We start from the raw sequence: 26,799 nt of genomic DNA, 5'->3' as shown, positions 1-26,799 counted from the left end.
GTAAAGGTGGTTTAATATGTACATTATTAAAAAGGGGTGATTTATCATATATGTACATGTATATCTATCTCTCCTGTGGACATGTCCAGAGGAGAGATAGTGAATATATTGGTAGAAGGATGCTGAGTTTTGAACTGCCAGGCAGGAGGCCTAGAGGAAAACCAAAGAGGAGACATCTAAGACAGGGTTAGATGGAGGCAGCTGATTCGCTGTGGTGACCGCTGAAGGGGAAAGCCAAAAGAAGAAGAAGAAGGCAATAATGGAGATAATGCTCTTTGCAGGGATCGTCTACATGTGTTGAATTCTAGTCCAGTCTTTCTCACAAATGTTCTGTTGGATGTTTAATCCACATGAAGTCCCTCCCTCTCCCCACAAGCAGGGAAAGAGAGATGATTCTCGGTCTGCCCTGTTTGGGTGACATACTGTCATTTTAACGACAGATGTTGTAGGATTTACAGACAAACTCTTTGTGTGCATGCAGAGGAGTGTCAGCTACATCACCATGTTAGTCATAGTTGTCACACTGGTTCACAGAGCAAATTCATGCATGTTATACAGCAGGTTCAGGTACTGTCTATAGGTGGAGCTGTATCCTCTGCAGGGCTGTGCCAGGGGCATCCCTGTCCCAGATCACTGAAAAAAGTTCTCTCCACAGTGATCCATTTTTAACTGGCAAAAGATGGTGGCATTCCACCAGCTTTCTGTGCCAGGTGCCTAACACTAACCCCAAATCCGAACCCAAACCCTAAACTAACCCTAATCCTAACCCAAACCCTAATCCTAGCCCAACTATAATCCTAACCCTAATACTAACTCTAACCCAATCTAAACCTAATCCTAACCATAATCCTAACCTTAACCTGTTAGCCTGCACTGGTGTCACCTATTCCTGACAGATCCTCAATATGACTAAATGAAAAAAAAAACATCAGCAGTCTTCAGTCTACTTCAGATGTGGTTGTACATATGCTATAACATCTATCTGTGACGAAATTTTGACTCATTATGAAATATGCTTTGACCAGTCAATTAAAGTGTATGTTACATTAAGTTACATGATTTTTACTACAACTTCCAGGTCTCCTCAGTAATTTGTGTCTAGGTTTGTCCTACAATATCATAATAGTCAACATGTTGGTGTGTGGTATTTACAATTGTAGCCAGAGGCTATTTCCCTCCCTGTCACTGTTTGGCACTGTGTCAGCCTTTTACGCACAGCTGTGGCGCACTGATGGGGGGGGCGGTGCTACGCACACTGTTATATTCAGGTGCGTGCGGTCGCGCCCGCTCTCTCCTGCTCCTCATGCACTCCCGTAGTGGCTGTGGCTCAGCGTGGCCGCAAATTGTTTGGCGTGGCATCGGCAGCTCAGTTTCCCCAGACGGCTTCCCATTTGGGTGGTTTGAACCTGTCGTGTGGTCGCCATTTAGGTACCCAACCGTCTCGCCCAGGTAAGCACCCTGCCATCTTTCCCTCCTGTGGGTGCGTAATGCGCACTGTGGTGACACGATCTCCACCTGTTCCAGTGTGGCTGGCTGTCGGGGGCCGAGGGAGAGGGGCTGACCTGTGTGGAGCTCTGCTCAGCGCGTCTGTCTACCTGCCCGCTCTGGTATGTTAGTTTGCGCTTTGTCCGCCTTCGTTTGCTGTGTTTCCACGCACCAGCTCATTAACATCCCTGTGTAAATCCCAGGCTGTGTACCCCAGGCGTGTTTGAGACGCACATCCTCCCGTTGCCTGGGGTGTGCTGTGCTTGCGGCGCGCTGGCCATTACAGGACACCACGGACCACTACTCCTTGGGCCACGCTGCTACCCTGGCTCTTCTCATTAGCCCTGGCTCTTCTCATTAGCCCTGGCCTTTTTATAATGGCTTAGTCTTGGCCCTTTTATACAGGTTTTATTTCATACTGGCCCTCTTAACCATTTTATTGAAGTATGGCACATTTGATTTTGGATTATTTGGCTCTTTGACTTTCCTTTTGTTCATTTGGTTCTTTATTTTGGTTCTGTTCTTATTTTGGTTAATTCATTCTCAGTTACATTTTGTTATTTACCATTAGTTTATTGAATTAGTTTGTATATTTAAATAATGTGAATTATCATTTAGTCCACACCAGTTTGTGCTGTTCTGTTGTTTTAATTGTTTTTCCTTTTCTGTTAGGTGCTGCGGGCTGACAGCGGCAGTTTTATCCTTGGTGGTGGCGCGTTCTTCACGATCCCTTTTTTTGGTTTGAGTGTGTGCAGTGTCACTGGGTGATTCGTTTGATTTTGGTTGTCCCTGCCGCTTGGTAAGCCTGGAGCCCCAGCCCTTATTTCCTTTTGACCCCAGTGCTCACCCTATAGTACGGCATAACTGGTGTGTGCCACATATTGTATTATTTTAATTCTTTTGTTAATAAAAATTTGTTTGTTTTAATGGAAAACAGTCTCGCCCCAGTGGTATAACGGACCTGTGTGATCAATCTGAGTTCAGGATTTCCTGGGGTGCAATTCCCCAGGTGGCGTTGTCGACTCAATTCCGGTATTCCTCACCACCCCATACTCCGCTCCCGCCACATTCTGGCGTTGTCGGCAGGATTCCGGTATTCCTCACCACCCCATACTCCGCTCCCGCCACATTCTGGCGTTGTCGGCAGGATACCACATTTAAAGGGGCAGAGACTTGTTTTCCTTTTTGTTATTAGTTCCCCCCCCCCCTTCTTTGGTATATTTGTGTTGCTAGTGAGAGCCAGGGCAGCAGTGTTGTCCTAGGATCCAAATTTTTTTTTGTTAGTAGTTAGGGTTTGGTGCAGCGTACCCGCCGTCAGCATGGAGGAGGAGGTGCAGCAGCTTAAGGAGCTGGTGTTGCAGCTTAAGGCGGACAATGAGCGACTTCGTCAGGAGCGGGCTGCTCCCATGGCGGGCTCTGGCGGGGCCGGCTCCTCTTCCTCCGCCCACGACAGTCATGTCCCATCTGCAGGAGGTGCCACTGCTGCTCTCGAGCGGCTGGTGCTAATACCAAGAGAACGGAAGTGTCCCATGTTCAATGGTAAGACCGGTATTGGGATAGCTGAATGGGTAGAAGAAGTGCAGGCGTGTGTGCGGGCCCGCCACCTTTCTGCTGCTGACCAAGCCTTTTTCATCTTTGATCATTTGGAGGGAGAAGCGAAGGAGGAGATCAAATTTCGATCTAGTGCAGAGCGAGGAGACCCATCCCGGGTACTCGCCATCTTAAAGGAGCTATATGGCTGTCCTCAGTCCTATGTCAATCTACAGCAAGCTTTCTTCTCTCGTCACCAACTTGAGGGAGAGACGCTCCTGGAGTTCTCCTTGGCTCTTATGGCTCTGATGGCCAAGGTCAAACAGTGTGCACCTGATGGGATGCCCAATGCCGATGTTCTCCTTCGTGATCAATTTACTGAGCATGTTCTTGATAGTTCTCTCCGGAGGGAACTTAAACAGTTTTCTCGCAGGCAGCCCACTGCCACCCTGTTGGAACTACGGGGTGAGGCTATCCGGTGGGAGAGGGAAGGTCTTCCAGGGGGTGCTAGGGGCCGCAGCTTCTCCTTGCCATCAGCTTATGGCCTGCAGTACGGAGTGCAGGGTTGTGTTCAGCCAACTCCTACTGTCACTTCACAGGGCCCAGGTTTCGGTGAGCTGATGGATCTCTTGGAACGCCAACAGGAGCAGCTTAATCGTCTCACGCAGACTGTAGCCTCCCTTGGGGCTTCTCGCCCCCAAGGTCGGGCTCCTCGCAATGGCCCTGTAATCTGCAGGAGGTGCCAGCAGCCTGGCCATTTTGCTCGTGAGTGTGATGGAGAGCGGGCTCCCCCTCGAGCCAGGGCTAATTCTGTTGCTGGGTTAAATGCAAATACTGTGGGACGCCCACATTCTTCCCATCTGTCGGAAAACTGAAGCCCGCTGAGCTGTCGAGCCACAGCTCAGCTGGGGAGTCTTTAGGCTCACAGGGAGGTGCAGCAGCTGAATTGGTTGCTTCTTGTCCTAACATTGATGTCTCCATTGGGGGAGTCACTGTCTCCTGCTTGGTGGACACAGGATCCATGGTGTCTACCATTACAGAGAGCTTCTTTCTGGAGCGGTTTGCACCTTGGGGCCATGATCGCCTTCATTCTTGCCACTGGCTACAGCTGCGAGCAGCTAACGGCCTGGCAATTCCATACATCGGCTACTTGGAGCTCGACGTAGAACTTTGTGGCAAGGTGATGCCTCGCTGTGGGATCCTTGTTGTTAAAGACCCCCCAGGTGCCATCTCTTCTGTTCCTGGAATCCTGGGAATGAATGTGCTTCGCCGATGTTATAGAGATCTCTTTGGTACATTCGGCCCTTCTCTTTTTGATTCTCCTTCGGTCTCACAGGCACCTGGCCCAATCATTGCAGCTTTGCAGAAGTGCCATCAGTCAGTCAGCCCAGCCCCAGAAAGCCCTACAGGTGCTGTGCGGGTTCGGGGCAGACGAGCCGTGCGCATACCTGGGGGGATGATGAAGTTGGTTGCTAGCACCTGCTCTGAACGGTTTTCTGGCCAAAGCGTATTGTTTGAGCCTCCTGAAGGTGGTCTGCCTGCTGGTCTGCTGGCATCTCCTTGCTTGGTACAGGTCGTCCGGGGTACAGTGTATGTCCCTATAGTTAATGTTGGGACAACTGAGGTTCTCCTTTACCCACGGACTGGTCTTGGCACCTTAGGAGTTGCTCAGGTTGTCAGCTTGCCTGCTGGTGTGACAGAGGAGGAGTCCATGTTGGCAACTGTTTCCTCCCAAACCGTGCTCCCCTCAGTGTTAAGTAAGGTAGAGTCACTTGACCTGTCTGCACTGACTGATCAGGAGCAGACCAGTGTAAAGTCATTGTTGCACAAGTACTACTCGGTGTTTTCTGCCCATGATGGTGACCTGGGCTGCACCAACCTCATTTCACATGAGATACCGCTACTGGATAACGTTCCGGTTAAGCAGAGGTATAGGCGCATTCCTCCATCGGAATACGAGGCCGTGAAGACTCATATTAACCAACTGTTAGAATCTGAGGTCATTAGGGAGAGCAGCAGCCCCTATGCGTCACCCATAGTGTTGGTCCGGAAGAAGGATGGCAGTTTGCGTCTCTGTGTGGATTACCGCCTCCTGAACAGCAAAACCAGGAAGGATGCATTCCCCTTGCCTCGTATCGAGGAGAGCCTGGATGCACTTTCAGGGGCCCGCTGGTTTTCCACGATTGATCTGGCCAGTGGTTATAACCAGGTTGCCGTATCTGAGCCAGACCGGCCTAAAACCGCCTTCTGTACACCTTTTGGCCTTTTCGAGTTTAACCGCATGCCTTTTGGTTTGTGTAATGCCCCAGGCACGTTCCAGCGGCTGATGCAGAGGATGTTTGGTGATCAGCAGTGTCAGTCCTTACTGCTTTACCTGGATGACATCATCGTATATTCCTCCTCTGTTGAAGAACATCTGCAGCGGCTGGAAATGGTGCTCGGGCGACTTCAGAAGGAGGGCCTAAAGGCAAAGCTTGAAAAATGTGCATTCTTTCAGCGGGAGGTTGGTTACCTGGGGCATGTGATTTCAAGCCAGGGGGTCTCCACAGACCCCAAGAAAATTGAAGCGGTGGCTAACTGGCGGCGCCCCAGCCATGTGTCCGAACTGCGCTCCTTTTTAGGTTTCGTCAGTTACTATCGGCGTTTTGTAGAGGGCTTTGCCAAGCTGGCAGCTCCCTTGCATCGACTGGTGGCCGAGTTGGCAGGCACCAAGTCAAAGAGGAGGTCTGGTCAGGATCTGCAAGCTGCGTGGACAGCTCAGTGTGAAGACAGCTTTGAGGCCTTAAAGGCAAAGTTGCTGTCTGCCCCGGTCCTCACCTATGCCGACTTTTCACGCTCCTTTATTCTGGAAGTCGATACAAGTCATAGTGGCCTTGGTGCTGTCCTCTCCCAGGAGACTGACAGCGGTGTCCGACCGGTGGCCTACGCCAGCAGGGGTCTGCGGCCCACTGAGCGCAACATGTCCAACTACAGCTCTATGAAGCTGGAATTCCTTGCGCTCAAGTGGGCCATGACCGAGAAATTCCGGGAATATTTGTTGGGGCATAAATGTATTGTCTACACTGATAACAACCCATTGAGTTATCTCCAGTCTGCAAAACTTGGGGCCACGGAGCAGCGTTGGGCTGCGCAACTTGCCGCTTTTGATTTCGACATCAAGTATCGTTCTGGCCGTAGCAACAAGAATGCCGATGCGCTGTCACGACAGTATGTGCATGGTCCCCTCCATGGGACTGAGTCTTTGCCTGGTACTGCAGTTCCAGCTGATTTTCAGCTTGACTCTAACCTAGGCCCTGTAGTGTCAACCACTCAGCATATGGTTTCTGTTCTCCCCTCTCATTCTGTTGCTGACCTCCAGTCCTTGCAGGAGGATGATCCCCTCCTAAAGACGGTGTTGCCATTTTGGCGACGTAAGGTACGACCAAACTGGGATGAGCGCCAGCAACTTTCTAAGGAAGCCCTGGTTCTGTTGCGTCAATGGGACCGTTTGGTGGAAAAAGATGGGGTACTTTTTCGTCAGGTCTTCCGCTCAGACGGGGGAGAAGGGTGTCTCCAACTTATCTTGCCTGCAGTTCTAAAGCAGGAGACCTTGAACCAGCTCCACCAAGAACACGGTCACCAGGGCATTGAAAGAACAACAGACTTGGTCAGACAGCGTTGCTATTGGCCAAACATGTCTGCTGACCTCAAGCAGTGGGTCTTGGCATGCGAGCGCTGCCAGGTCGCCAAGGACTCTGGACCTAGGACTCACAGCTTCATGGGCCGCTTGCTTGCCTCCCGACCTAATGAGATCTTGGCCATAGATTTCACGCTGTTGGAGCCTTCTCGAAACGGGTATGAAAATGTCCTGGTTATGACTGACGTGTTCAGTAAATTTACTGTGGCTGTCCCAACACGTGATCAGCGGGCCTCCACTGTTGCACAGGTGCTGATCTCCGAGTGGTTTTACAAGTTTGGCGTTCCGAGCCGCCTTCATTCGGATCAGGGAAGGTGTTTTGAGAGTTTGTTAATTAGCCAGCTCTGCTCCTTGTACAGTGTTGCAAAATCCCGTACTACCCCATACCATCCGGCAGGTAACGGCCAATGCGAGCGGTTTAACCGAACTCTGCATAACCTCCTTCGGACTCTTCCAGTAACACGGAAACATGACTGGGCCTCCTGTTTGCCTCAGGTTCTATTTTGTTATAACACCACTCCTCACCAGGGTACGGGCGAGTCTCCGTTTTACTTGATGTTTGGGCAGGAACCTCGGCTTCCTGTAGACTTCCTCCTTGGTAGAGTTGATGATCCAGAACCAGGCAATGTACAGGATTGGGTGGTGGAACATCAAGCCAGACTCAAGGTTGCTTTTGAGGGTGCCCGTGAGCGGTTGCTCGCAGCGGCTGACAAACGAAAGGAGCGACACGACCAACGTGTTCGGGAGGTGCCTCTTTCAGTGGGCCAGTTGGTGTATGTGAGGGACCACAGCGGTAGGGGGCGCCAGAAGATCCAAGATCTCTGGAGCTCAGTCGTCCACCAAGTGGTAAGGGCTCCTATTAGTGAAGGAACGGTTTACACTGTTGCCCCGGTGAATGACCTGCACAAGGTTCGAAACGTGCATCGGGACATGCTAAAGGCAGTGGTCCGGCCTGAGGCTGCACCTCCTTCATTGGAGGTGTCCACTCCGCCTGCCCTGGCCGCACCAGATGAGTCTTCGAGCGATGGTGACTTGTGGGTCTTGCTTCCTGAAACACCCCGTCCACCACCTGTAGCTGTCGCTTCATGTCCCCCAGGCACCTCTGTCGTGACCCATTTGCCAGCCCCGCTCGCGCCGCCAATCTCTCCAGTGCCTGAAAATCTCTGGTTGCCAACTCCTTCGTCTCCAAATGATCAACCAAGTACAAGTCAGCAGGCCCTGCGCAGGACTGCTCGCTGCACTGCTGGTCACCACTCAAATGTACATAATCTCCCCCGGTCTGCTGGTCGCAGTGATGGTGCTGTTGGTGTTGCCGCTAGTCCAGTGTCCAACACCCAGCTAGCCATTTTCCGGCCTTGGTGTTAGCTCCAGCTTCTTGCACACGTCGTCGGGCCGACGATTCAAAAAGTGGGGGTAGGTGTAGCCAGAGGCTATTTCCCTCCCTGTCACTGTTTGGCACTGTGTCAGCCTTTTACGCACAGCTGTGGCGCACTGATGGGGGGGGCGGTGCTACGCACACTGTTATATTCAGGTGCGTGCGGTCGCGCCCGCTCTCCTGCTCCTCATGCACTCCCGTAGTGGCTGTGGCTCAGCGTGGCCGCAAATTGTTTGGCGTGGCATCGGCAGCTCAGTTTCCCCAGACGGCTTCCCATTTGGGTGGTTTGAACCTGTCGTGTGGTCGCCATTTAGGTACCCAACCGTCTCGCCCAGTGTGGCTGGCTGTCGGGGGCCGAGGGAGAGGGGCTGACCTGTGTGGAGCTCTGCTCAGCGCGTCTGTCTACCTGCCCGCTCTGGCTGTGTACCCCAGGCGTGTTTGAGACGCACATCCTCCCGTTGCCTGGGGTGTGCTGTGCTTGCGGCGCGCTGGCCATTACAGGACACCACGGACCACTACTCCTTGGGCCACGCTGCTACCCTGGCTCTTCTCATTAGCCCTGGCTCTTCTCATTAGCCCTGGCCTTTTTATAATGGCTTAGTCTTGGCCCTTTTATACAGGTTTTATTTCATACTGGCCCTCTTAACCATTTTATTGAAGTATGGCACATTTGATTTTGGATTATTTGGCTCTTTGACTTTCCTTTTGTTCATTTGGTTCTTTATTTTGGTTCTGTTCTTATTTTGGTTAATTCATTCTCAGTTACATTTTGTTATTTACCATTAGTTTATTGAATTAGTTTGTATATTTAAATAATGTGAATTATCATTTAGTCCACACCAGTTTGTGCTGTTCTGTTGTTTTAATTGTTTTTCCTTTTCTGTTAGGTGCTGCGGGCTGACAGCGGCAGTTTTATCCTTGGTGGTGGCGCGTTCTTCACGATCCCTTTTTTTGGTTTGAGTGTGTGCAGTGTCACTGGGTGATTCGTTTGATTTTGGTTGTCCCTGCCGCTTGGTAAGCCTGGAGCCCCAGCCCTTATTTCCTTTTGACCCCAGTGCTCACCCTATAGTACGGCATAACTGGTGTGTGCCACATATTGTATTATTTTAATTCTTTTGTTAATAAAAATTTGTTTGTTTTAATGGAAAACAGTCTCGCCCCAGTGGTATAACGGACCTGTGTGATCAATCTGAGTTCAGGATTTCCTGGGGTGCAATTCCCCAGGTGGCGTTGTCGACTCAATTCCGGTATTCCTCACCACCCCATACTCCGCTCCCGCCACACAATACTTAAATTAACAGTATAGTAGAGGTATGCAGTTTATTATATTTTGTTTGTTGTTTTCTGTCTAACTTGGATGACATTATATTTTAGTTTGTGTGTTGCTCCAATGCTGCATGTGGCAGCAAAACATTTAATAAAAACGTCCTGCTGCTATTCATGTCTACTTAGCATGTGACAGAAGATTAAATTAATAATCCACCCATACTACTATCACATGTAATGTATAGGAAATATATTTGTACAAAATGAGATTATTCAAATTACAAAATATGAACATATGATATGAACATATTCTTCATTCATCAGCCTGGTGACTCAACCAACAGGTGGGAATAAATTCGGCAGGTATGAGTTCGCCTTTTGATGAAGTGACCAATCACAGGGCGCTATTCACGGCAGTGCGCCGAGGCGGGGCATCACACCAGGATCTGCAGACGCTAATTGGACCTTCGTCTGTTAGACGATGACTCTTCAGCCAATCAGAAGCATCGGTCGATGTGACGCCCATGAGACCGAAAGCTGAGCCGCTGCTGCGGCGGCTGAATCCAGCGAGCATCTGGTGGATGCAGAACACCTTGACCGGTTCCCCGTCAGCTGGTAGCGGAGCATCTGGACCGGTATGGACATCCTGAAGTCCCTGGGCCACCCGGAGGAGATCCTCAACCTGTTTAGGTTTAAAATGGGCGGCTGCACTGCCGTCATGCCCAAACTGGATTACGTGAGTAAATCCGCTCTCTGAACATAAACACACAAGTACAGCAGACGAACTCGTTCTGACGTCAGACCCACGCTGCGTGGATGCGTGACGCGATGCAGATCTGCATCGAGAACGTGATGTCCTCCCTTCAGCGCATCGATAAGGTCTTCCATATTCTGTCAGCTCACTAGCAGATAGAAAGATTGAGGTAGTCCGACTAATTAGATCTGCGCTCAGCCTCCGGTTCCGATCCTCACGGGCGGTGTGTCCACTAACGTGGATTTACGTTACGTAATGAGATCGGAGGGTTGTGCAGGGGGAAGAGACACTGTGCGTGTTTGAAGGTTAATCCTAACCTTTTAACACCGGTGTGACCTGGAGACAGACTGCTGGGAATACAAGGTAGTTGGTTCGAGTCTCTAATAGGTCTTTATGTTGTCGACACCTGTATCTGTGGTGACAGACTGACTGCAGGTCCCACTACCACAGTCCATCCAGGCAGCTGAAGCAGGTCCACCTGTTGACCAACACCTATGGAACCTGCTGCAGGTGAACAGTTGTAACACTTTCAAACAATGATCACAGATTATTTGCCGTTAGCAAACGCACATTGATAAGTATGGAATTTGACATGTGCTTATATTTAAAAATCTTGGCGACTACCTGTGAACTGATTCGGATGTGGACAAGGAAGTGTCCCTTAGTGTTTCTGATGCCGAATAGCTCGGACACACACACACACACACACACACACACACACACACACACACACACACACACACACACACACAACACACTCACAGTACGCGTTTCCTTTTTATTCTGTGGCTGCCATTATAAAAACAGAACACAGTCGGTGAAACAGTGCGACACACACCACCACGTTTTCAGATCTCCATCTCAGTAGTACAGTATTATCTTATACTTGGCGTACAAAAGACTAATACACATGTTCACATTTCAGTGTTAACTAGCATTAACCGTATATTGTTTGGTTCATTAACACTGTAATGTGAACATGTGCATTAGTCTTTTGTACACAAAGTATAAGGTAATACTTGGTATTATATAAATTTTTCTTGGTATTATATACCTTCTACATTAAATTTTAGTTACACTTCCAATAACTAATAACTAAATCTAATCCAAAACTATTAATCATCAAAATATCAGATGCAGGATATCATATCCTTCAGTACAGGAGTGTTTTCCCCGAGGATGAATGAACAGAAAACATCAGCGGATCCTCATCTATGTGCGTGTGCATCTCAACCACTAGGTGGCACTAAAATGCACCTCAAGGACGAGCACGCGGATTTCAGCTTTTAAATGTGAAGAAATTAATTTGAAGAAATTCACAATTTAAGTCATTTTGCTAAATACCAGATAAAAAGCTGAAACAAACCAAATATAGACTTTTTAAAATCCTTTGTGAAAAGATTTCCTTGTAAACCAACAGTGCCTTTGAATGTGAACTCTGCTGCGTGAACCAAAGCCTGTTGGGGAAAACGAATTTCCATAAATTTAAAAAACACAAAAAAGTGGAGCTTATATGATGTTACAACTAATATTTGTAGGCCTGCATTTTCAATGAGAAAATTTTTTTTTACCTTCCGGGCGAAGAATAAAGTTTTTTCTTTAACTTTTCTAAAGTTATTATTTTTACAGTTAAATTCAAACACCGACTTGGAGAATCAGCAAACGGACTACTATGAACTTATCAGAGGTACCCCCACCCCCATGAGGCCTCGCGCCCGGATGTTGTTGTGCTGACGGAGGGGGGAGGAGCAACCTGATCATAACAGCAGATTTACAAGCGCTTGCCTGCACCCCCGTGAGGTACCGGGTGGGCAGGACCGCTGTCAGATCAGCGGAGCGCTTGTTTTCTACGCCTCCACGTCCCCACCAGAGCGTTTCACCTCGCTTGTCCTCTGCATGGACTACGACAGTCTAAGTCCTCCACCATCAGGCGCGACCACATGGACATGGTCGGATTATAGCTGCAGGAATAAATTAATCGCATGGCTGGAGCTTGTTGGAAGTGTCGAGCCACTCTGTCCGTGTTCAAGCGCTCTCTCTCAGTGGTTCCCCGCGGCTGCAGCTCCGCTCCACGGCAACACGTTCTTGGCTGGAGGCTGGGGGAGCGGAGCCTTCAGGAGGCCGCCCGGCCCTCCAGCGCCTTCAAACCCGTGGGCTTTTACCGACACACGGCCTTTTTCTGCTTGTCCTGCCAGGAGTCCATGAGTCGGAGTCTGCGGACCTGCTACCTGTACCTGAACCAAACCAGCCGCAGTTTCGCAGCCGTGATTCAGGCTCTCGACGGGGAGCTGAGGTGAGTGAAACACCGAGCTGTGCTCCAGGTGGGGAGGGAGGGGTTTGTCCGGGGACATGTTTGATTTCCTGACAGGCAGACCCAATAGCGTCGTCCGGGGGACTTCCTGTTTCTTTGCTAATGCGTTAGCTGCGTAACACTTACGAAACATAATAACATAGAAACATAAAAAAATAATTTGTTTTTAGTTTATTGCGTTTGGCTAATTATTCCAGAAAAAGTAGCCCTCTATTGAATTGACACAGTCCTGAGGAGTGTTGCAGCAGACAGAGGTAGCTTTCATATCATCCTAAATAAATGTTTTTCGCAGGCTGTCAGGACAGTTCTTCCTTTCTATTATAGATAACGCTGATCAGCAGGTTTTCAGTCCGGACACTGGCAGCAGTCTCATCCAGACTTGATTCATGGAAGTCCAAGCTTGGAAGTCTAAATTTGAACTGCATATCAGTATTGACATGTCCACTGCTTGGTCGATATTTGCTAAATACGTAATGGAGAAAAAAAAACATTCTGTCCAATACTAGGGAAAGTACAAATGTAGATACTGATAATGTGTGACTAAGTACAGTAAAACATGTCATTAAGACTTTCAAATAATCTGAAATCTATTAATCTGTAATTGTTTTTCTGCACTGTTATGTGGTTAGTTTATATAGTATCTGAACGTAGTAAGTTCACATCACAATGTCCAGCAGCTGGTGATGAAGGGATGTCAGCAAAAAATCACTGTGTAATGAGATGATTCATGCTGTAGCCAAGAAATGTTATTCAGTCAACAGTTGTTACTGAATGCATTTGGAATTGTCGATTCATCAACATTCAACAAATGTTTTAGTTGCAGCCATGCAGAGGAAGATATAGTCTGTTTGTACACAGTTTAGCTGTGCATGTGTGTAATTTGTAAATACCTGGTCAAGAGGAGTTTTCTGCTTATGAACTAATCGGACCTGTGGGGAATTGTTTCACACACCTGCTTTTTTTGTTGACATGTGAATCTGACTAGTCTTGTGTCTCCCCCTTCTGTCTCTGTGATCCAGGCATGCAGTCTGTATTTTCTACCTGGTGCTGCGAGCTCTGGACACAGTGGAGGATGACATGAGCATCCCTCTGGACAAAAAGGTCCCCATGTTGAAAGAGTTCCACACCTTCCTGTACCAGAACGAGTGGTGCTACACCGAAAGCCAACAGAAAGACAGACGGGTCCTGGAGGATTTCCCCACGGTCAGTAGAACTGAATTCTGAAGCAGTCATGGAAAAAGTTACCGATTTACTGATATACAGTAATCCCTCGATACTTGCGGTTAATGCGTTCCATGATCAAAATGAAATTCTGCGATATAGCGACAAACTATTTCTTCTATAATTTATGTTAATTTAAACATTTATGAACCCTCCCATACTGATATTAAACAACCTTATATCTGAAGAGGAGGGGGTGTGTCACTATATGTTTTGAACGCCTATAATGCTATATCAAGAGAAGAGCTCACTGCTGACTTTGACACCACCAACACAGAGTCTATATTCATTGAAATTCCACCATGTCAGTACAGGTAGTCGCCGACTTACGACCTGTGCAACTTACGACCGACCGACTTTACGACCACAATGTCCGGGTAGGGCGGGGCATTCCCTCCAGCCACAGTACTCACGCTCTGAGACTCCCGCGCTCTCTCCAGTCCCCACGGCGCACACACGCTGTTCAGTCACACTGAGATCAATAGCCCAGCCCACTACTGATGGGCTGGGCTGCTTAGGAGGCTGTGACGGAGAAATGTATGAATGGCGTATGGAAAAACTGTCAAGCGTTATGTGAACTCTTCTGCTGGATTTGAAAGTGACGAAGAACTTGATCAGATTCGGGAGAAAATAGTGAAACTGGCAAAAAACCTCTCCTTGGAGAACTCACGAATGATCGCGCTGTAAGAAGAACTGATCGCGCTGGAAGAAGAAAGAGTGGAAGAAGAAGAGAGAAGAGAAGCAGAGAAAGAAGAGCAGGAAACATAAAAAATGTTCACCACCAAAGAATTGTCAGAAGGCTTTTCCCTGTTAAATAAACTCCGTGCACACTTTGAAGAAATGCACATAGAACATAGAAACATTTGCAAGGATTGAACGGATGGCAAACGACGCTTTCCGTCCATATCGTGAAATTTATGAGGAGAAAAACAAACGAACAATTCAGACAAAGCTCACAATGATTATGAAAAGATCGTCTCCCGCTCCCACCAACCCACACGCTGCCTCAGCTGACGATCCGGACGACCCCCAGCCAAGAACCAGCGCTGCTGGATTTAATTTTTACTTAAGAGTCGATTTACGACCAAGTCGAGTTACGACCGATCTGTCGGTCCCAATCGCGGTCGTAAGTCGGCGACTACCTGTAATTTAATGGCGATAGTATTTTGATTGGTTGCATATACAGACCACCAGATTCCGACATCAACACATTTATTGACGCACTCTATTCCACTCTTGAAATAATAACCAAAGAAGGTAAATTATGTTTTTTACTTGGTGATTATAATATCAATTTACTCAAATGTGATCTCACACCAACAGTCGATTTTCTAAATACACTTTCTTCCTTTAATTACTAAACCATCCCGAATCACCTCCTCATCTGCTACTCTTATTGATAACATTTTGTTCAACTCTTTTGATTTTGAGGTCAATTCAGGCCTCCTAATGTGTGATGTCTCTGACCACCTACCTGTATTTCAATTTATCCAATCCCGCTCTCCTATGTCTAAAAAGGCGAATGAGCCACTAAAATACCGTAAAATTTCCAGAAATAACTTTGATAATTTCAAATTAGCCATTAGCTCTATCATATGGGATGAGGTTCTTACGTTGCAAGAGGTGCATAAAGCATATGAATTATTTCTAAAGGCCTTTAATAAGGCCTTGGATGCATCATTTCCCTTGGAGTCCACTAAATCTCGTCACAAATCCTCTGGAGGGAAGCCATGGATAACTGATGAATTAATAAAGCTCTCTTAGAAGAAAAATAAAATTTATAAGAGATCCATTTTTAAACCCTCTCCTTTGAATACTGAAACTTATAAAAAATGTAAGAAACAATTTTCAGCTTTAGTATAAAAAGTAAAGAAAACATACTATTCTAATCAATTTACTCAAGCTTCCAATAACATCAAATCAACATGGAACCTCATCAATCACCTACTGAATCGTACTAAATCCTCATCAGCTGCACCCATTGAAATGAATGGCAAGAAGGGGGTCCTCACTAACCCTAGTGACATAGCTAATGGCTTTAATGATTTCTTTATATCAGTTGGCCCAGAATTAGCATCTAATTTTAAAGATTCAAACGTAAATCCCTGTTCCATGATTAAAGGTCAATATCCTTCACTCCATAATTTTGACCCACCAACAATGCAAGAGGTCCGAGATATCACCATGTCACTAAAAAACACAGCTCATGGTCATGACGGCATCAAGAGTGTCCTTCTTAAGGAGACTATTGACTACATTATCAAACCCCTCACTCATATCCTCCCTCTGTCTGTCAAAACTGGAAATGTCCCCCAGGACTTAAAAATCGCAAAAGTTATACCCATTTTCAAGACAGGCAACTCCAAGGAATTCAGCAATTACAGGCCAATATCTATTCTACCATCCATATCCAAAATCTTGGAAAAACTAATCTATTCCAGATTATCAAATCACCTAGCAGTCAACAATATTCTATATCAACACCAATATGGTTTTCGCAAAAAACATTCCACTGAACATGCCCTTATACAACTCGTTAATTATATCTCATCAGCTCTTGATAATAAAACATTTGCCCTAGGAGTGTTCTTGGATCTGAGTAAGGCATTTGATACGGTTAGTCATGACATATTGATCGCAAAACTAAATAGATATGGAGTGGAGGATATTGCCCTGAAATGGTTCAGAAACTAGCTCACAAATCGAGAACAATATGTCCATCTAGCTGGTTTTTCCTCCAAGAAATTATCAATATCGTATGGTGTTCCCCAAGGATCAATCCTGAGCCCTTTATTATTTTTAATTTATATTAACGATATGGCCATGACATGCACCAAACTCCTCCCAGTATTATTTGCAGATGATACCAACCTTGTTACTTCACACAAAGATTTCATTATTTTAATTCAAACCGTCAATCAAGAATTATCTTCTATCGCAAAATGGTTTCATTTGAACAAACTCACCCTCAATGTGAAAAAATGTTATTTCATGATCTTCTGTAATACAAACAAACATTATCCCATAGATTTAGCCAAAATAATTATTAATAATGCTGAAATAGAATTAGTTCACCGTACTAAATTTTTAGGAGTTATTATAGATAGCAGTCTCAAATGGTCTGATCATATTGACCTTGTCTCAAGAAGATCTGCAAAAATGCTTTGGATATTGAGGAAGGTCTGTCCCTTAATTCACTCCACAGCTCACTTAACTTTATATGACAGTTTTTTGTTTCCATTCATCAATTACTGCAACATCGTCTAGGCAGCTACATATCCTACATACTTAAGATGTATGTGTCATACAATAAAAAATACCTTAGAATGATTTCCCACTCTAACAGATATGCACCCTCGGTACCCCTATTCAACAAATACCAGGTACTATCCATTGACAAAATAAATATTTATCAAACATGCCTATTCACACACAAATTTATATATAGGAATCAAGAACTTCCAGTCACCCTACAGAATGTATTCACCCCCACTACACATGTCCATACATATCAAACTAGATACAGCAACAACAGTGTACAGTACTTTTACCATATACCCGAACTTCAAAACACCAATTCAACATCACTTTTAGAGGTCCTAAGCTCTGGAATGAATTAAGCCCAACACTGCGATCAATATCCTCCTTTTCTGTTTTCAAAAATTGTCTAAAAAAATACCTTCTGTCCTCCTGATCTTTGCATTTGTTCTTCTGACAGATTTGTTGATCCATTTTTTGTACTGATTGTGCGTGATTTGTCTTTGCTGCCTTCTTATTTTTGGAATACGCGATTTTTTGTTGTTTTCTTCAGTTGATTGTTTAGCCTGCATATCTTAAATTTGATACAGGCAGGTGTGGAACTCTGTACAAGCCTAATAAGGCTTCGTTCCCACCTTGCACAGTTTTTGTACTTGTACTGAACATGTGCTAAACAAATAAACTAAACTAAACTATTACCTTTTACCATTCTGATAGACTGTTGAAAGCACTTTTGTGTTTCATGGAAGTGCGCTGTGCTCCGTCAGTCTTGGAACACAGCACACCTCCGGATGCTGTCAGCCAATAGCATGCACGTACAGTATCATGTGATTACTTACTAAAAATCAGTGATGTAGTGAAGCCGTGGATCTTAAAGTGTGAACAAGTGAGGCATTACTGTATTGAGAAAAGATACTGAATGACATTACATGCTCCCTGCAGGAATTATTTTATAAAATAAATGTGTAATTTCTATGGTGACTTAAAAAGTGAACCTTTGTTAAAAAAATCTTGAACTTTTGTTTTCATGCATACCAATCCAGATATCACAGGAATTCAGAAACCTCGCCCAGGAGTACAGAGATGTCATCTCGGATATCTGCCACCGTATGGGAGTGGGAATGGCTGAATTCCTGGAGAAGAAAGTGGGCACCATGAAGGAATGGGACCTGGTAAACGACAGCCTTATGTTAGCACATTACGATAATGGCAGAAATAATTTTAATTGTCTCATGAAAAGTATAACAAATACGTCCAATGTTAGCAAAAAATAAATGACAGACACTGTTTATCTTACATGGACTCGACATGAGAGACAAGTAAACACACTGAAGAATAGACACGATGGTTTGGAAGTTTGTCTCTCCGTCTGATAAGATGTCATACAAGTTTTGAAAAAGAGAAATATTTGCAATCAGCGACCCAACCCTGGGTCTGGTTAGCGTTGACTATCAACATGTGTACACATGTGTCTGTCTTAACTCACTGGCTGTCAGTGACGTCTGTAGACGTCACTTTTTTCAACGGGGAGAGATGGGGGACGGTCTGGTGGAGCTTGTCAGTGAAAATCAGGTTTCTAATCATGGAATTCAACGTAATGACGACTGATCCAATTATGGAACAGAGGATGGCGAACCAGGGGGAGACAGAGAAGTTGCGGCAGCTCATGGGAGAAGAAGACAGCCTCCACGTGGCCTCCCCTGCAAGTAGCTGAAGAGTAGTTGCAAGATTGCATGCTTTTAAGCGAAACAAATGTCTTCACAACGTCTACTGACCACAGGTCCGGTGCTAGTGCTTCTCCAGCTCAACGTCGAAGGTCTCACCACTGCCAAGATCAACATCCTTGAGCAAGTAGCCAGAAAATTATGTGACAGTGATCACCCTGCAGGAGACACACCAGGAAAACAAGAACATCCTTAGGGTCCCTGGGTACATTTTGGCCTGCCACACTGCCAATAAACAACATGGCATTGCCACATTTGTCCGCAAAGACATGGCTTGGTCAGCCACTGGACAATCCCCAGAGGACGCAGAGACCGAATGGATTGCCACGAAAGTACAAGACACCACTATTGTCAAGGTCTACAAACCACCACCCAGCAGACAGATCCCATCGTCCCTGCCAAATGTCCCAGCCCCAGCCGTGTACACTCTTCTTCTTCTTCTTCTTCTTTTCCTTTCGGCTTTTCCCTTCAGGGGTCGCCACAGCGAATCAATTTCCTCCATCTAGCCCTGTCCTTTGAATCCTCTTCTCTCACACCAACTACCTTCATGTCTTCCCTCATTACATCCATAAACCTCCTCTTTGGTCTTCCTCTAGGCCTCCTGCCTGGCAGTTCAAAACTCAAAGACTCAAAACTGGCGACTTCAATAGCCTCCATACAGACTGGGGTTACAGCAGCACGGATGCTGACGGCGACTTCCTGGTAGACTGGGCCTCCACTTTAGATGCCACACTCCTGTACGACCCAAAGGAGCCATGCACATTCTGCTCTGCACGATGGAGCAGCACCACCAATCCAGACCTCGCATTTGCGAAATGCCGTAACAACCAGTCCCTCCCTGTGAGACGCATCTTGGACATGTTCCCTCGGTCACACCATCGGCCGTCACTAATCACCATTCCATCGTTGGTCCAGCCTGTGCCAGGGAGAGATGTCAAGAGGTGGAACTTCCGGAAAGCTAACCGGGCAGGCTTCACTAAACAACTGAACATGGCAGCTCCTGATCTACCACACCCTAACAACCTGAACGACACCTCTTACTGTAATATGCTGCTGGCCGCCGCCAAGAAAAACATCCCCCGCGGTGTACGCAAAGCGCACATTCCCTGCTGTGACGAGGAATGTGAACACCTTCTTTGTGCCCATTCAGAAGCACAAACCACTGCAGGCAGGGACAAAGCAGCAGATGACCTATTCTGCAGGTTGAACGAGATGCGTAGGCAATGCTGGATTGGAACGGTGGAATCAATCAACTTCACACACTCAAGCCGATAGGGGTGGCAGACTCTGAACAAACTGACGGGAAGGTCAACAACTCCAGCACAATGCCCCATCACCGCAGATTCCATTGCATCGCTCCTGCTGAGTAATGGCCGCTTTGCAATGCAGACAAGAACTTCACTAGAAAAACATCAGCAAGAGTGCACAAGCTGCTCAGGGCCCCAGGATGCAACAACAACCTGTCGACCAACTTCACGGGTCATGAGATGGATCTGGCCATACAACACCTAAAGACTGGCAAGGCACCAGACTTAGACGGCGTCCACCCGGAGTACTTAGAACATCAAGGCAAGAAGGCTGGCTCTGTTCCTTCCTTTCTGCATGCCTCCAGTACTCACAGCTGCCAAAGATCTGGCGCTGTGCCAAGGTGATCGCCCTGCCGAAGCCAAACAAGCCAAGCAATGACCCTAAGGGATACCAGCCTGTCTCCCTCCTGTGTGTTTCCTTTAAACTCCTGGAACGCCTCATCCTGACATGCCTCACCCCAGTCATCGACCCCCAGCTGCCCAAAGAACAAGCTGGCTCCGAAGCGGTAGGTTGACAACAGACCAGGTGACCCTTCTGTGCCACGACATAGAGGAAAGCTTCCAGGCAGGAGAGAAGGCCGGTGCTGTCTTCTTGGACCCCACTGCTGCATACGACACTGTCTGGCTGTGCGGGCTCCACATGAAGCTTCTGGAGACCATCCCAGATAAGCATATGGTGAGCTTCATAATGAACATGCTGAGCAACCGCAGCTTTCGGCTCCACACCACCAATGGCCAAAGCAGTAGGGTGAGAAAGCTCAGGAAGGGTGCCCTGCAGGGTTCACTACTGGCACTACTTCTGTTCAACATCTACATCTACGACCTACCCTAAACAACATCACGGAAGTACGGCTACGCAGATGACCTGGCCATCTTGCTCAGAAAGCCATCTTGGGAAGCAGCAGAGGAGGGCCTTTCTGAGGACATGAACATCCTGTCCTCATACTTGAAGGACTGGCACCTCAAGCTCAGTGTTGAAAATACTGTGTTAACAATGTTTCACCTGTACAGCAAGGAAGCCAACTGCAATATCAACATAATGGTTGACAATTTCCCGCTACAATCCAAGTGCTCCCCAACATACCTCGGAGTGAAGCTGGACCAGACCCTGTCTTTTAAACAACATCTGGACAGTGTGAAAGGCAAGACCACCGCTTGTGCCGCACTGATACGGTACAACGTGGGGAGCCACCACCAAGGCACTGCGTATCTCCACTGAGGCCCTGGTGTTTCCCTCCGCTGAGTACTATGCCCCAGTCTGGAGCCACAGCCCTCATGTTAAGAAGCTGGATGCTGCCCTCAACACTGCCCTACGGATTGTCTCCGGATGCCTACGAGCCACCCCAACCAACTGCCTGTCCTCGCCGGTATTGCTCCTGCAGAGGTCAGAAGAGCAGCAGCCATGCTTGCCCTCGCTCAGAAGGCTCAGCGGTGTGAATCCCACCTCCTCCACAAGGTTGTCACGGAGACACCACAGCAGTCACGCCTCAAATCCCGGTACCCCTTTGCCACACATGCCCAGGAACTGTTACCAGCAACACCAGCAGACACCTCCAAGGCTTCCTGGGTGAAGGCAAAATGGAGGGGCCAGTGGAAGGCAGCCAGACCATCACGGCTTCACCTATTCATTGAGGACCCAACAGATGTTCCTGGCCAGCATCTCCCCTGTAAGGAGTGGAAAACCCTCAATCGCTTGAGGACTGGTGTGGGACGCTTTGGTGCAGCAATGCAGAAGTGGGGTCTCACAGAGAGTGCCCATTGCAAATGTGGGGTTACACCACAGACTGTGGAGCACGTGACTACCAGTTGCCCCATATACCGGCCACCAAATGGAGACCGTGGCTTAATAGACTTAGACAGTGGCACATTGGACTGGCTTGCTGCAACGGAGCTGGAGGTCTAATGACATACGACAGAAGAAGAAGGCAGCTTATGATACAACAAAGTTTCTGTATGTCAGAGTGCACTCACAAGTGAACACTGTGTTGCTCTGGACGAAGCATCTTGGCATTGGTCAAGAACAGATAGAAAGCAACAGTATTTGTCTGGAGTGTCGGAAAAATTCCACCAAAGGAGATTGATTGCTACAAAGCTCTGTCAGCCAATGAGTTTATAATGAATTACAGTCATTCTGACCTGTTAATTTTGATCACATCACATCAGATGAACCATCTTGTGAACCAGTAGGAACTGACTCCTTTCGTCCTGTTTGCAGTACTGCCACTACGTGGCCGGGCTGGTCGGCATCGGTCTGTCTCAGCTGTTCTCTGCGTCTAAACTGGAGGACCCTGAGGTGGGCCAGGACACGGAGCTGGCCAACTCCATGGGCTTATTCCTCCAGAAGACCAACATCATCCGGGACTACCTGGAGGATATGCAGGAGGGACGTGCCTTCTGGCCACAGGAGGTGAGACCTTACGGTCTTTGCTGTTGCTGACCTGAGACCTACAGTTAGATTCAGAAGGTTCAGTTTCAAATCCATTCGAACTTCCATCTTAATATTAATCTGGAGGATGTATAATGTTTGCAAACTGACATAATGCTGAGTTCACAGATCAGTCCAACACGATTGTGTCTGTCAGGAATAAGAGAAATGAAAGATGCCCTGCAAAAAAGTTGTTTGAGGATATAGTAATCGGTACTATGTGGGGCTTAAGCTTTAGGGTCATGATGGATGGATGGATGGATGGATACTATGTGGGGTTGGTGTGACTGTGTGGATGCCCATCAAGATTCAAACTGAACACATTTTAGTAAATTCTACTAGGATACTTGATAAGACTAGATGTTACATGGACCCTTTACTCATTAGGTGTTACACCCTCATCTGAGGATGCCCCACCCCAGCTCAGACCTGGGTGTGTGACGTCCTGGAGGCAGTGAAAACCAGTGGGGAAAGAATGGAGAGTAAACTTTTGCGGAGAGCTGCGATATTTTCACTCATTCATTTTCATTACCTACTTCCTGAGCTGTCGCGGGTCACAGGGTTGCTGAAGCCTATCCCAGCTGACTTAGGGTGAGAGGCAGGATACACTCTAGGTACAGCGCTACCCACTGATATTTATTGTAGTAAAATCATAATAGCTGACATACTACTGTTAGTGGAGTTAAGGCCTTACAGTCAGCATGTAGTGTTTCTCCTGTAAGCACAATTTCTCAAAGCCTGTTTAATACAGGGGAATTACATGGACTGATCATGTTGTCTGTTTTGATTAATTCATCTCTGATTTTAAAAATAATCAAAATATCGAATGGGACAGCTACACATCATGATGGATGTCTGGGTTAAATTAATCAAGTTACAAGGATGAATTAAACCCTTGAGAGTCCATATATAATAAAACTCGTATAGAGGCACAAATAATTGGTTAATTTAATATGATATTTTATGACATAATATTATTTAGTATGATACTGTTATTGTAAATCTATATACAGGTAGTTGTTGACTTACGACCGCGATTGGTCCCGACAGAGCGGTCGTAATTCGACTTGGTCGTAAATCGACTCTTAAGTAAAAATTCAATCCAGCAGCGCTGGTGCCTGGCTGTGGGTCGTCCGGATCGTCAGCTGGGGCAGCGTGTGGGTTGGTGGGAGCGGGAGACGATCTTTTCATAATTATTGTGAGCTTTGTCTGAATTGTTTGTTTGTTTTTCTCCTCATAAATTTCACGATATGGACGGAAAGCGTCGTTTGCCATCCGTTCAATCCTTGCAAATGTTTCTATGTTCTATGTCCATTTCTTCAAAGTGTGCACAGAGTTTATTTAACAGGGAAAAGTCTTCTGACAAGCCTTTGGTGGTGAACATTTTTTATGTTTCCTCCTCTTCTTTCTCTGCTTCTCTTCTCTCTTCTTCTTCCAGCGCTATCAGTTCTTACTGATAGCGTTCTTATCAGATCATTCGTAAGTTCTCCAAGGAGAGGTTTTTTGCCAGTTTCACTATTTTCTCCCGAATCTGATCAAGTTCTTCATCACTTTCAAATCCAGCAGAAGAGTTCACGTAACGCTTGACAGTTTTTCCATACGCCATTCATACATTTCTCCGTCACAGCCTCCTAAGCAGCCCAGCCCATCAGTAGTGGGCTGGGCTATTGATCTCAGTGTGACTGAACAGCGTGTGTGCGCCGTGGGGACTGAAGAGAGCGCGGGAGTCTCGGAGCGTGAGTACTGTGGCTGGAGGGAATGCCCGCGTTGCCCGGATATTGTGGTCGTAAAGTCGGTCGGTCGTAAGTTGCATAGGTCGCAAGTCGACGACTACCTGTACAGGTGATGCTAGTGTGTGTATTTTAGGAGCTCCAGACATGAAGTATCATATGAATAGAAGGAAGTTCAGTAGAAATGTTTCTGCTTATGTTTATTTGACAGGTGAAAGGTAACAATCCAAGAGTTTCCTTCTTGAATTAGACTTCTATTACAGTGAATGCTCATTTCAACATATATATCCCCTGTTGCCAAGTACCGAATCAGAAAAAGGTCTGTTATCATTATGTGTTCTCTGTCTCCCTCTGCAGGCATGGAGTCAATTTGCAGGTTGTCTCGAGGACTTTGCCAAGCCTGAGAAGTTGGAGTCTGCTCTCTGCTGTCTCAACCTGCTGGTCACTGATGCTCTGCGACATGTCCCTGATGTCATCGCTTACCTGTCCTGCCTGCGTAACCAGAGCATCTTCAATTTCTGCGCAATTCCACAGGTACACCATCATTCACATCTTTATGTAACCTGACAAATTTGTGATTGGATTTGGTGTAAATGACACATTTAAGCAGCCCTGATTTGAGTTTAGCTGTCAGATAGGAAAAATGTGTGATTCATTCATTCAGCTTGGCTCCATGTTACTGCTTTCCTGACCAGGTGATGGCGATAGCTACACTGTCAACATGCTACAACAATCCCATGGTGTTCCAGGGAGTGGTGAAGATCAGAAAGGGACAGGCCGTCACACTCATGATGGAAGCTACCAACATGAGAGCTGTGCAAATGATCATTGCTCAGTACAGCCAGCAGGTGTGTATTTGTGTATTTGCTGTTTCTGTCCACCACACTGGCCAGACTTTAACACAAACCGCTTCTTTACAGATTTTACAGAAGGTCTCCCTCTGTGACCCGTCGAGGGACAAGACCCTGAACATTCTGGCTGTGGTCCGAGAGAAATCTGCCCTGTCACAGTCCAACCTCCCCACCAGGACACACTACCTGTCACCCATGTACCTGTCTGCTGCCATGCTGCTGGCTGCCCTGAGCTGGCAGTACCTCAGCACCACGGCAGCTCAGGCCCAGGGCACCGGGAACATGCCCGGACACTGAAGCATTCTGGGTCAACAGACTCTGGTTTCACCTCTGCCCACTCTGGAGGTCTAGTTCTCATTTAGTTGTGGTATCTAAAGCACTTCTTCATGCTTTACCATCATCATTATGGCCATTGTAGGATTATGGACCTTCACTGATAGGGATTAATCACAGTCCATCCAACATCTGGACACCACCACACAGAGTTGTGTGGATTTATTCACCAGCAGAAAAGGCACAATGAAAAATTCAGGGCATGTTGTTTGATGGTTTTTTCTGTTTGATTTTGTTTTGACTCTTTAAAGTGAGTGAAATAATTCAGGATGTTTGAATTTCTAAAATTAGTGAATACATTTTTTCTCTGTTAAAGTGACGCTGAAGCAAAACACGCAAACAGTAACACTGCCTGTTTTGTGATATGGAGAAAACCTTCACAAATTTTGTCATTTTTTTCATGTCATATAGAAAGTCAGCTTCATTTTCCAGTTAGTTTGATGTTTCTACAAGAGAAAGACTGACTTTGACACCAATGTACTCTCTAGTGGAAGCACCAGGCACTGACAGCAGAGCTTAGCTTTACTCTTTGTCCTTTTATAACTGGGAAAAGTGAATGTCATGTTTTGACAGTATCAATTCAAATGAACAAAGAACAAATGCATTTCATATTTGAAAGAATCTAGCTGAAGTGACCTTAACACAGTTTTGGTGAGTAAAAAAGGTAGCATAGAGGAACCTTGTACAGAACCAAAGGAGAGCTACAGACATTGCTATGTAATGGGAAATTCTGAATTGTACATATTTAATTAAAAGAAGTTAATGAATATGGATGGTCTGAGAAGTGGTTATTGTGGTATGTAGTCTGTTGGTTAAATTGATTTAATAAATTCTAGTCTTTTCTTATTTTACCCCAGAGCTCATTTACTGAACGGAACTTTTCACTCTGTATCAGTCCGTCTATAGGTAACCAGGGGGTCGTCTGTCCACACCTCAAAAACTGACCAAATATTTTTTGTAATTTTAGGTTAATTGAAATTTGCATGTTATGTAAAAATATAGTTGTGAGGCAAACAAAAAAGCTAACAAAGCTCCAGTGCTCCAAAACATGCCATTTTAATACTGCAGGTTAGGTCTGAATCTCAAAGAGTGTTAATGGAATCACGGATTACATCTGTGATTCATTATCCAATCATACAAAATGCTAGAATTTGTGACCACAGTAGTCAGAAATTAATGAGTACAATGAAGACAACAATGTGAGATGGAGAGTGTTGATCTCTCTCTCGCGCGCATTCTTTCTCTCTCCCTCTCTCTCTACTATGCAATCCACATTAATAAATGAAGATGATCAGCATATTCCTCAAACTGCTAAATATAATACAGAATAAATTAATAAAGAAATGTCCTTTGTAAAGCACTCATTTCACCTACCCAGAATGACTGAGTAACTGCAGCTACTCATGTTCTGCATTTGCAAGAAGCTAAAGAAAAATTTAGAAAGAATATACAGTAAATACATTTACAAAATCCATATGAAGAATTAAAAGGAGGAAAACATTCCAAATAGACATGCATAGTTTCAGAGCAGTGCATGCTGCTATTGTTCTCTG

The 26,799-nt window shown here is 46.3% G+C and overlaps 1 protein-coding gene and 1 long non-coding RNA gene across 4 annotated transcripts; both read left to right on the top strand.

Moving 5' to 3' along the window:
• The first annotated feature begins 1,269 nt into the window (after positions 1-1,269).
• LOC137613733 (uncharacterized) lies at positions 1,270-9,174 on the top strand. Of its 2 annotated transcripts, none has more exons than XR_011038978.1 (3): positions 1,270-1,449; positions 1,525-2,284; positions 8,954-9,174. It is a non-coding gene; the product is annotated as an uncharacterized lncRNA (long non-coding RNA). The 2 variants fall into 2 exon arrangements; XR_011038979.1 differs by lacking the exon at positions 8,954-9,174 and having other exon boundaries at positions 1,525-1,607; positions 1,689-2,378.
• A 259-nt stretch (positions 9,175-9,433) lies between these two features.
• fdft1 (farnesyl-diphosphate farnesyltransferase 1) lies at positions 9,434-26,013 on the top strand. 2 transcript variants are annotated; one of them, XM_068342902.1, is made up of 8 exons: positions 9,434-10,068; positions 12,282-12,379; positions 13,417-13,600; positions 17,920-18,048; positions 22,123-22,314; positions 24,420-24,596; positions 24,758-24,910; positions 24,983-26,013. In XM_068342902.1, exons 1-8 carry the CDS (start codon positions 9,970-9,972, stop codon positions 25,208-25,210), a joined length of 1,260 nt encoding a protein of 419 aa, XP_068199003.1. In that variant the 5' UTR covers positions 9,434-9,969; the 3' UTR covers positions 25,211-26,013. The 2 variants fall into 2 exon arrangements, with proteins under 2 accessions (XP_068199003.1, XP_068199002.1); XM_068342901.1 differs by lacking the exon at positions 9,434-10,068 and having other exon boundaries at positions 10,906-12,379.
• Positions 26,014-26,799: the final 786 nt, after the last annotated feature.

The sequence above is a fragment of the Antennarius striatus genome, chromosome 19 (genome assembly GCF_040054535.1).
Source record: "Antennarius striatus isolate MH-2024 chromosome 19, ASM4005453v1, whole genome shotgun sequence".
In the NCBI taxonomy this organism is placed as follows: Eukaryota; Metazoa; Chordata; class Actinopteri; order Lophiiformes; family Antennariidae; genus Antennarius; species Antennarius striatus.
Note: the sequence above shows the minus strand (reverse complement) of the source record. Positions and strands in the feature narration are given on the sequence as shown.

Excerpts from the sequence above, each read along its gene's own strand:
- fdft1 (XM_068342901.1), top strand. The coding sequence starts at position 12,069 with ATGGCTGGAGCTTGTTGGAAGTGTCGAGCCACTCTGTCCGTGTTCAAG. Across the intron at positions 12,380-13,416 it reads GCTCTCGACGGGGAGCTGAG|GCATGCAGTCTGTATTTTCT; the intron begins GTGAGTGAAACA and ends TCTGTGATCCAG. Across the intron at positions 18,049-22,122 it reads CCATGAAGGAATGGGACCTG|TACTGCCACTACGTGGCCGG; the intron begins GTAAACGACAGC and ends TCCTGTTTGCAG.